The sequence below is a fragment of the Phoxinus phoxinus genome, assembly GCF_949152265.1.
Source record: "Phoxinus phoxinus genome assembly, chromosome: 6".
Taxonomy (NCBI): Eukaryota; Metazoa; Chordata; class Actinopteri; order Cypriniformes; family Leuciscidae; genus Phoxinus; species Phoxinus phoxinus.
The window spans coordinates 21,443,102-21,454,221 of NC_136881.1; the positions used below are offsets into that span (position 1 = coordinate 21,443,102).

General features: G+C 46.2%; 1 protein-coding gene across 1 annotated transcript; it reads left to right on the forward strand.

Annotated features, from left to right (window-relative positions):
* The first annotated feature begins 7,502 nt into the window (after positions 1-7,502).
* On the forward strand, positions 7,503-10,525 carry LOC307000689 (piggyBac transposable element-derived protein 3-like). The gene is made up of 2 exons (XM_079616471.1): positions 7,503-7,666; positions 8,525-10,525. Exon 2 carries the CDS (start codon positions 8,526-8,528, stop codon positions 10,326-10,328), a length of 1,803 nt encoding a protein of 600 aa, XP_079472597.1. The 5' UTR covers positions 7,503-7,666; position 8,525; the 3' UTR covers positions 10,329-10,525.
* The last annotated feature ends 595 nt before the right edge of the window (positions 10,526-11,120 follow it).

An 11,120-nucleotide genomic window follows, 5' to 3' on the forward strand; every position in this document is an offset into this window, starting at 1 on the left:
CGCGCTTATGAAAGCGGGCAGAATGTCCGCGCTCGACCCCTCGACAGCATTTAGGCGGGAGAGGGAGGGCTGGACGGGCTCCGTAGGAACCGTGATGCTTGTGTGGGAACGCGGGCACTGGGGACCGGGCACGTTTACCACCTTTATAGCATCGCTCGCCGGAGCGGAGCGCCTGCACGCAGGTTTCGTTTTTACAGAAACCGTGCGATGAGCAGGAGGTAGCATTAGTGGGCACTGGGTAGTGGGCACGTGTGCTACTTTTAACGCGCAATCGAACTGAGTCGATTTTATGTGCGCGGGCCCTGTGTGTGGGGCCGTGTTTGTGTGTAGGGATGTGCACATTACAGCGGGCAGATTTACTACACAAGAAACACCATCGGCCGTGGCCGGGACACCAGAAAATGCACTCTTTAATGGATTTATCTGGGTAGCCGTGAAAACGGCTGTTGTGTGCAGGCAAGCGGCCAGTGAAACACGCCTGTTGGCTGCAATGATCGCAGGTACAATCGCTTCGCTTGGGACTGCACGAGCAGTGAGCTTCGGTGAGGGTCCGGCCGCAGCAGGACTTGAACACCGACGCTTCCCTAGCAGTGCTAGGATGTCTTCGGGGGCTCTGGCTTCAACGCTACCTTCTGTCGCGGGCCACGCGGCGCGGGGCGGCGACCGGCAGAGCGAGAGCGCGGTCTCGAGCTCTGGGTCTGGCGGCGTTGAGATGAGGAGCTGGGCGGCGGTCTCGGCTGTGAGCTCTGAGCGGGCGGTTTCGCACGGCCTGCTGCAGAGCTGGAGCGCTTCGGCAGGAAGTGCTTCATCGCCTGGGTCGCCTTCTGCACACCTGTCGGTGAAGTCCTTCACCGAAGTCCCGAAGAGGCCAGCAGGGGAGAGCGGGGCGTCGAGGAACGCGGTCCGTTCTGCTTCTGGCATGTCTGAGAGCGTTAACCAGAGGTGCCTCTCAGACACGGTGATCGCCGCCATACTGCGTCCGATGGCTTGGGCTGCAGACTTCGAAGCGCGAAAAGCCAGGTCTGTAGCGCTTCTCAGGTCCGCCACGCAGATCGCATCGGGTCCGTTCTCGTCCAGCTTGCGGAGGAGATCGGCCTGGAAGATCTGTAGCGTCGCCATGGAGTGCAGCGCTGACGCGGCCTGTCCATTGGCGGCATAAGCGCGACGGAGCAGGGATGACGTCGTGCGGCAAGCCTTTGAAGGCAGCGCCATCTTAGCCCGCCGTCCAGCGGAGGGTGGGCATAAGTGGGCCGCGATAGGCTCTTCGACCGGCGGGAGGGAAAGGTAACCTCTGTTCTTAGCGTCGTCGACCTCGGAGAACGCTAGAGAAACAGATGACCTCGTCCTCGTAGAATACGGGGAAGTCCAAGCTCTCGCGACCTCCTCGTGAAGCTCAGGAAGGAAGGGGGCGGGCTTTGAGACAGGCGTCGACTTCTCCCCAGGCAGAAAATAGCCATCCAGCCGGTTTTTAGCGGGCTGCTCGGGCGAAACCCACTCAAGGCCAAGGCTCGCCATGGCTTGAGTGAGAACGCGCATGAGCTCCGCCTCTATGCTCGCTCTCTTTCCTTTTGGCGTGGGGGCAGGGGGCGCGAGATCCGCAGAGCTCGCCCAATCCTCGCTGCCGGAAGCCAAAACCGAGCATGAGTCCTCGTCCCTCAGCATGGCGTCGATGTCGATGTCATCGATGTCGTCGACGGAAGCGGCGGCAATCTGCGGTCGCTGTCCGTCGGGTATCGACGCTGAGGTAGCCGGAGACACAGTTCGCGGGCGCGCCGGCGAACTTGGGTGGCTTGCCGGAGGTTCTGGGTTCCGCTGTTTACGGCGCTTTTTACGGCGCGGCACAACAGCGGAGAACACGGGCTCCTGGAACGACGCCAGGCGAGTCCGCAGAGTCGCCAGAGGCAGTAGTTCACAGTGATGGCAGCCGCCATCCGCAAGAGCGATAGCCGCGTGTTCCTCGCCCAGGCAGGAAGCGCATATCATGTGGCGGTCCCCGTCGCTGAGCGTGGTCCGTTTGCACGAACCGCAAAGAGGCATCTTGAGAAAGACGCCGCTTGAGATACAACAGAGAAATAAGTGTGAGTCGCGCCGGCGACCTCACACACACTCAATAAGTGAAAGGATATATAGGCGCCGGAACGCGCAGCTGGAAGGCGACGAAGGCGGCGGTACCAGCAGCTTGTCGTGACTTCTCCCGCTGAGGTGCTCTCTCGACGGCGCAGCTTCTTCACCCGGATCAGCGATGAGTTGTCCTCGCTGAAGGATAAATAATCAGAGTTCATAAGCCTGTGAGCGGAATATATAGCCCTAAGCCACGCCCGTTTCGGCGGGACGTGACGCGGGAGGGCGCGAAGCGCCCTCATTGGGTGTGACGTCACTCAAGGGCTCGCTCGATTGGCTTAAGCTTTTGCCGCACAGCAGCCAATAGGCGCGCGAGCTGTCTCGCCTAGGTCTGTATGCTGTGGCAAAGCGTTTTACATAGATACAAAATTAAGGATAATTTTTTGCTTCAGTATTCTCGTGGAAAAGGATTTTCCCCAATGCGTTGCTACGACAACGCAGTACGAGAGTATCTCTCGTAAGAGAACGCATTTATTGCAAGGTAAGTGATTTTACCATATATTTTGTTAAAATTCAGCATCCTCTAACGTTTCTTAAGATAATCAGCGAACATTAAAATGCACAGAACTAATCATCGTCTAAATATGGTATTGTATGCGTTTTGATTCGACTGTTTACTCAGTCAACCGCAACATAGCTGCTTAGGACGTAACTGGTGTAAAACCTATGTGTAAAACATGCTTTTCCAATGCTATCTCGCTGTGTGTGAAATTGATATGCGACAACAGAACTCGTTCAAATCTCCGAGAAATTTCAACGGTCAAACTGATACATCTCCCGTCCTCGCGCTGCTCTCAGGGCAGGAGTACTCAATAGATTCAGATCGCTGTTATTTTAGTGTATTACGCGCTGCTCTCAGGGCAGGAGTACTCAATAGATTCAGATCGCTGTTATTTTAGTGTATTACGCGCTGCTCTCAGGGCAGGAGTACTCAATAGATTCAGATCGCTGTTATTTTAGTGTATTACGCGCTACTCTCAGGGCAGGGATACTAAATAGATTCAGATCGCTGTTATTTTAGTGTATTACGCGCTGCTCTCAGGGCAGGAGTACTCAATAGATTCAGATCGCTGTTATTTTAGTGTATTACGCGCTGCTCTCAGGGCAGGGATACTCAATAGATTCAGATCGCTGTTATTTTAGTGTATTACGCGCTGCTCTCAGGGCAGGAGTACTCAATAGATTCAGATCGCTGTTATTTTAGTATATTACGTGCTGATCTCAGGGCAGGAGTACTCAATAGATTCAGATTGCTGTTATTTTAGTGTATTACGCGCTGCTCTCAGGAGAGGGATACTAAATAGATTCAGATCGCTGTTATTTTAGTGTATTACGCGCTGCTCTCAGGGCAGGAGTACTCAATAGATTCAGATCGCTGTTATTTTAGTGCATTACACGCTGCTCTCAGGGCAGGAATACTCAATAGATTCAGATCGCTGTTATTTTAGTGTATTACGCGCTGCTCTCAGGGCAGGAGTACTCAATAGTTTCAGATCGCTGTTATTTTAGTGTATTACGCGCTGCTCTCAGGGCAGGAATACTCAATAGATTCAGATCGCTGTTATTTTAGTGTATTACGCACTGCTCTCAGGGCAGGAGTAGTCAATAGATTCAGATCGCTGTTAATTTAGTGTATTACGCGCTGCTCTCAGGGCAGGAGTACTCAATAGTTTCAGATCGTTGTTATTTTAGTGTATTACACGCTGCTCTCAGGGCAGGAGTACTAAATAGATTCAGATCGCTGTTATTTTAGTGTATTACGCGCTGCTCTCAGGGCAGGAGTACTCAATAGTTTCAGATCGTTGTTATTTTAGTGTATTACGTGCTGCTCTCAGGGCAGGAGTACTCAATAGATTCAGATCGCTGTTATTTTAGTGCATTACGCGCTGCTCTCAGGGCAGGAGTACTCAATAGATTCAGATCGCTGTTATTTTAGTGTATTATGCGCTGCTCTCAGGGCAGGAGTAGTTAATAGATTCAGATCGCTGTTATTTTAGTGTATTACGTGCTGATCTCAGGGCAGGAGTACTCAATAGATTCAGATTGCTGTTATTTTAGTGTATTACGCGCTGCTCTCAGGAGAGGGATACTAAATAGATTCAGATCGCTGTTATTTTAGTGTATTACGCGCTGCTCTCAGGGCAGGAGTACTCAATAGATTCAGATCGCTGTTATTTTAGTGTATTACGCGCTGCTCTCAGGGCAGGAGTACTCAATAGATTCAGATCGCTGTTATTTTAGTGTATTACGCGCTGCTCTCAGGGCAGGGATACTCAATAGATTCAGATCGCTGTTATTTTAGTGTATTACGCCCTGCTCTCAGGGCAGGAGTACTCAATAGATTCAGATCGCTGTTATTTTAGTGTATTACGTGCTGATCTCAGGGCAGGAGTACTCAATAGATTCAGATTGCTGTTATTTTAGTGTATTACGCGCTGCTCTCAGGAGAGGGATACTAAATAGATTCAGATCGCTGTTATTTTAGTGTATTACGCGCTGCTCTCAGGGCAGGAGTACTCAATAGATTCAGATCGCTGTTATTTTAGTGTATTACGCGCTGCTCTCAGGGCAGGAGTACTCAATAGATTCAGATCGCTGTTATTTTAGTGCATTACGCGCTGCTCTCAGGGCAGGAATACTCAATAGATTCAGATCGCTGTTATTTTAGTGTATTACGCGCTGCTCTCAGGGCAGGAGTACTCAATAGTTTCAGATCGCTGTTATTTTAGTGTATTACGCGCTGCTCTCAGGGCAGGAATACTCAATAGATTCAGATCGCTGTTATTTTAGTGTATTACACGCTGCTCTCAGGGCAGGAGTACTAAATAGATTCAGATCGCTGTTATTTTAGTGTATTACGCGCTGCTCTCAGGGCAGGAGTACTCAATAGTTTCAGATCGTTGTTATTTTAGTGTATTACGCGCTGCTCTCAGGGCAGGAGTACTCAATAGATTCAGATCGCTGTTATTTTAGTGCATTACGCGCTGCTCTCAGGGCAGGAGTACTCAATAGTTTCAGATCGTTGTTATTTTAGTGCATTACGCGCTGCTCTCAGGGCAGGGATACTCAAGCGATTCAGATCGCTGTTATTTTAGTGTATTACGCGCTGCTCTCAGGGCAGGAGTACTCAATAGATTCAGATCGTTGTTATTTTAGTGTATTACGCGCTGCTCTCAGGGCAGGAGTACTTAATAGATTCAGATCGCTGTTATTTTAGTGTATTACGCGCTGCTCTCAGGGCAGGAGTACTTAATAGATTCAGATCGCTGTTATTTTAGTGTATTACGCGCTGCTCTCAGGGCAGGGATACTAAATAGATTCAGATCGCTGTTATTTTAGTGTATTACGCGCTGCTCTCAGGGCAGGAGTACTTAATAGATTCAGATCGCTGTTATTTTAGTGTATTATGCGCTGCTCTCAGGTCAGGAATACTCAATAGATTCAGATCGCTGTTATTTTAGTGTATTAGGCGCTGCTCTCAGGGCAGGAGTACTAAATAGATTCAGATCGCTGTTATTTTAGTGTATTACGCGCTGCTCTCAGGGCAGGAGTACTCAATAGATTCAGATCGCTGTTATTTTAGTGTATTATGCGCTGCTCTCAGGGCAGGAGTAGTCAATAGATTCAGATCGCTGTTATTTTAGTGTATTACGCGCTGCTCTCAGGGCAGGAGTACTCAATAGATTCAGATCGCTGTTATTTTAGTGCATTACGCGCTGCTCTCAGGGCAGGAGTACTTAATAGATTCAGATCGCTGTTATTTAGTGTATTACGCGCTGCTCTCAGGGCAGGAGTACTTAATAGATTCAGATCGCTGTTATTTTAGTGTATTACGCGCTGCTCTCAGGGCAGGGATACTAAATAGATTCAGATCGCTGTTATTTTAGTGTATTACGCGCTGCTCTCAGGGCAGGAGTACTTAATAGATTCAGATCGCTGTTATTTTAGTGTATTACGCGCTGCTCTCAGGGCAGGAGTTCTCAATAGATTCAGATCGCTGTTATTTTAGTGTATTACGCGCTGCTCTCAGGGCAGGAGTACTTAATAGATTCAGATCGCCAGATCGCTGTTATTTTAGTGTATTACGCGCTGCTCTCAGGGCAGGAGTACTCAATAGATTCAGATCGCTGTTATTTTAGTGTATTATGCGCTGCTCTCAGGTCAGGAATACTCAATAGATTCAGATCGCTGTTATTTTAGTGTATTACGCGCTGCTCTCAGGGCAGGAGTACTAAATAGATTCAGATCGCTGTTATTTTAGTGTATTACGCGCTGCTCTCAGGGCAGGAGTACTCAATAGATTCAGATCGCTGTTATTTTAGTGTATTATGCGCTGCTCTCAGGGCAGGAGTAGTCAATAGATTCAGATCACTGTTATTTTAGTGTATTACGCGCTGCTCTCAGGGCAGGAGTACTCAATAGATTCAGATCGCTGTTATTTTAGTGCATTACGCGGCACTCTCAGGGCAGGAGTACTCAATAGATTCAGATCGCTGTTATTTTAGTGTATTACGCGCTGCTCTCAGGGCAGGAGTACTCAATAGATTCAGATCGCTGTTATTTTAGTGTATTACGCGCTGCTCTCAGGGCAGGAGTACTAAATAGATTCAGATCGCTGTTATTTTAGTGTATCATGCGCTGCTCTCAGGGCAGGAGTACTTAATAGATTCAGATCGCTGTTATTTTAGTGTATTACGCGCTGCTCTCAGGGCAGGGATACTCAATAGATTCAGATCGCTGTTATTTGAGTGCATTACGCGCTGCTCTCAGGGTAGGAGTAGTCAATAGATTCAGATCGCTGTTATTTTAGTGTATTACGCGCTGCTCTCAGGGCAGGAGTACTCAATAGATTCAGATCGCTGTTATTTTAGTGCATTACGCGCTGCTCTCAGGGCAGGAGTACTCAATAGATTCAGATCGCTGTTATTTTAGTGCATTACGCGCTGCTCTCAGTGCAGGAATACTAAATAGATTCAGATCGCTGTTATTTTAGTGTATCATGCGCTGCTCTCAGGGCAGGAGTACTTAATAGATTCAGATCGCTGTTATTTTAGTGTATTACGCGCTGCTCTCAGGGCAGGGATACTCAATAGATTCAGATCGCTGTTATTTGAGTGCATTACGCGCTGCTCTCAGGGTAGGATGCGCTGAGAGCATCCTGCAATTTTGGAAGAGCAAACATATTTACAAAAATCCTCATCCGGAGAGGGGAGGACGCTGGCGTGTTTGTCGCCGCTTCTCATCTCCGAACTAACCGACGTTTCTGTGGATTTCATGTTTCATGTTCTTACCAGCTTAACTGTAACACCCCTTGTTGTAAAATTACAACGTTACATTTAACCATCCTTAAAAACAATCTGTTATATATATTTTTTTTTTTACCACATTTACATAGTCATTGGGTCCTATTGTTCAGTTCCACAATAATATTGGATCATACATTTGTTTATAAGTCCCGCCTTATGGCCATGAACTCACACAACACCTCAAGGCTTCCTTTGAACAACATCTCTTTGTTTCAATAGACTGGATTCATCAGATTCAAGTAAGTAAAATGTCTTTTATATTTTTTTTGGTTGTTATTGTAATGTCTAGGGCATGTACATATGTAGTTATTGTGTAATAAATTCATCAAATTTAATTTAGAGCTTATTATATACTTGTTGCAATTATACAACACTGGGTGAGTGTGGTAGTCAAAATAGCAGGCTTGTTGCAGTGGGCTCAAACAGGTTGTATTCACTCCACTACACCACTGCCTAAAAGAGTATTTTCTTATACATGGACAGTATACCTGTACATTCTACTTTTTTGTTGTGTTCTGGTCACATTTGACTGATTTAAAAGTTGTATCTCTGAAAATGTAGTTCATTTGATCAGACTGACCTAAAATTCCAGAGGATATCAACAGACAATTTAGTTCTGGGAAAGGTGAAAATGTTCATGAATGTGGGGTGTGGATGTAAGTGGGGGTATGCATGTTTTCCTTTTAGTATGATAATTAGAGAGCATAACAAGCAGTATTGTTATGTCAAGGAAGTATTGTTTGACTAAATGGCTGGTGATTGGGATGCATGTTCCATTTAGCATGATAAGTAGACAGCATAGGCTATGCCATTTACATTTAGGGCATTTAGCAGACAGTTTGACTAAATGGCTGGTGATTGGGATGAATGTTCCATTTAGCATGATAAGTAGACAGCATAGGCTATGCCATTTACATTTAGGGCATTTAGCAGACAGCAACAGGTTAGAAAGAAACTTACAATAAACAGACAGTATTGTCTGCCTGGAAAACATTTCTACCCTGAGCACTTGGTCCACAAACCTATTACTTCAGGTTATGTACTACAATATAAAAAGCATATGTATACATGTTAATTAATTGTTGTTTTATTTTCAGAATGCCACCAGCAAGGAGTGAGCCACGATACAATGTGCAGGATGTGATTGAATCCATCCAAAATGGTGACAGTGAATTTGAGATGGACCTCAATGACACGGATGAGAATGACGAAGACTCAGATGAAGATGTCTGTCAACAAGTGGACAAAGAAAACCAACCACCCATGGACATTCCAGCTGATAATTACGTGGACATTGAGCCAAAAACAAACAAACACACCATGCCCCGTGACAGGTATCGCTGGCTGAAAAAAGATTTCATCAGTCCCAACACTGATTTTTCTGGTATGGATATCACAGGAGATGACATTTCCCTCCACACACCACGGGAATACTTCCAGAAGTTTGTGTCCGAAGACATGATTGAGGCTCTGACACAAAACACAAATGAGTACAGCTTTCAGACACATGGAACATCTTTAAACACCACTGTAAAGGAAATTGAAAAAATGTTTGGCATGTACCTGAAGATGGGCCTAGTACAAATGGCTGGAACCCGTATGTATTGGGAGACAGAGACACGGTACTCCCCTGTTGCTGATGTGATGCCACGCAACAGATTCCAATCCCTGTTGACATCATTACACTTTGCAAACAACCTGACAGTATCTGAGACGGAAAAGAAAGACAAACTATGGAAACTCAGACCATGGCTTGACTCATTCAGAGAGAAATGCCTGCAGGTGGTACCAGAAGAGCACAACTCTGTGGATGAGATGATGATTCCTTTCAAGGGGAGGTTCAGCAGCATCAAGCAATATATGCGAGGCAAGCCAAACCCATGGGGATTCAAAGTGTGGGTGAGAACTGGAATCTCTGGCATGATGTGTGACTTCGATGTCTACCAAGGCAGTGTCAACGGAATACGAGCCAAATCTGAACTTGGATTGTCAGGTGATGTTGTGATGAAACTTGCTTCCACACTTCCAGAAAGTCAGAACTACAAAATCTATGCAGACAACTACTTCACCTGTGTTCCATTATTAGTAAAGCTCCTTGAACGGGGAATTCATTATGTGGGAACAGCCAGGCAGGTGCGCTTACCCAACTGTAACCTTGAAGATGAGAAGAGTTTGAAGAAAAAGGGGAGAGGAAGCTATGATGTCAGAGTGGAGGGGAATCACAACATCTGTGCTGTCAAATGGTATGACAACAGAGCTGTCACACTTGTGTCATCGTTTGCTGGACCTGAACCTGTGCAGAAGATTCAACGCTGGGACAAAGTCAACAGAGCCTACATTGAAGTTGAGAGGCCTTACATTGTTGGTGCCTACAACAAGTACATGGGAGGTGTGGATTTGTTGGACTCATTTACAGCCAAATACAAGTTCCCCATCAAATCCCGTCGCTGGTACATGTACATCTTTTGGCACACCATCATCCTCCCTGTGGTCAATGCCTGGCTCCTCTACAAGCGGGACTGCAAAGCTCTCAAGATGTCTAACAAAGAGACAATGAACAGGAGACAGTTTCAGGCACAGCTAGCATCCTCTCTCATCCTGGTCAACACAACACATCAAACTCCAAAGAGAGGACGACCATCTCCAGGCAAAGGGAGCCCAGAAACACAGACAGTGACATCAAGTAGCCCTCTGAATACTCAGAAGAGACCGTCCAAGAGATCTGCACTCCTTCCATTGGATGTACGCAAGGACCTAGTTGCACATTTCCCAAAGAAGACAGGGAGAGGACGCTGCAGACACTGCAATAAAGGATACACCAACACACAATGCAGCAAGTGTGATGTTCGCCTTTGCTTTTCAGAGGACAAGAACTGTTTTTGGGACTTTCACAACCAATGAAAGTCAGTCATGAAAAGAAAAAAGGGAATGAAGAAGTTGCTAGAAAAAGCTAGAGATTTATCTGTTTAATATTTTATTTTTAATAAATGACTTCATAAAAAATATGACTAATGTGTGATTATTATTCATGTTATATATGTCTACATTATTTATGGGGCCAAGTAAGCAATCAAACCTGCAAATGAACCATTAGTTGTTCTGAATTGTTGTTCAGACAATCATGCTCCCAACTAAGCCCAATGTTGCGATATTACAACGTTTCTCTAAAAACATACATAAACATTTTTTTTTGTAAAACTTTTTAATTTCTGCATCAAAGGCCTCCTACAACAACATCTGAAAGGTAAAAACATTTTTTTTTTAGGTTTTTCTATGTTTGGGTCTTACAGGGTTAAACACGTTGGTTGGACAACGCTGGACATCAGTGTCGGGATTATAATTGTTGTTTTGCTCGGTTCTGCTGCGTTCGCCACGGCTGTCTAACGCTGCTTACCGCTGCAAACTTCTCTACGCCACAAACCCATCAGAAGACACCCTTTACTGAAGTAACGTTACAGTGACCTACCGTGGATTTCCCAACAAGTACATCTCTGCTGGTTCCTGAAACTGCGTGCTATTCAAAAAGCGCTTTTCTTCTGCTGTGTTGTGGTTTTCCTGGTCTCCTATCACCGTTATGGAATTAGCAAACAGAGCTAGGATGCTAGCAACTGCTTGCTGCCCCTCGGCTACGACTCTCATCAAATATACCGCAGTGGAACTTATGAGCCTTGGCTCTAAAACATCTCCGAGCTG

Coding starts and splice junctions, on each gene's coding strand:
- LOC307000689 (XM_079616471.1), top strand. CDS start 8,526: ATGCCACCAGCAAGGAGTGAGCCACGATACAATGTGCAGGATGTGATT.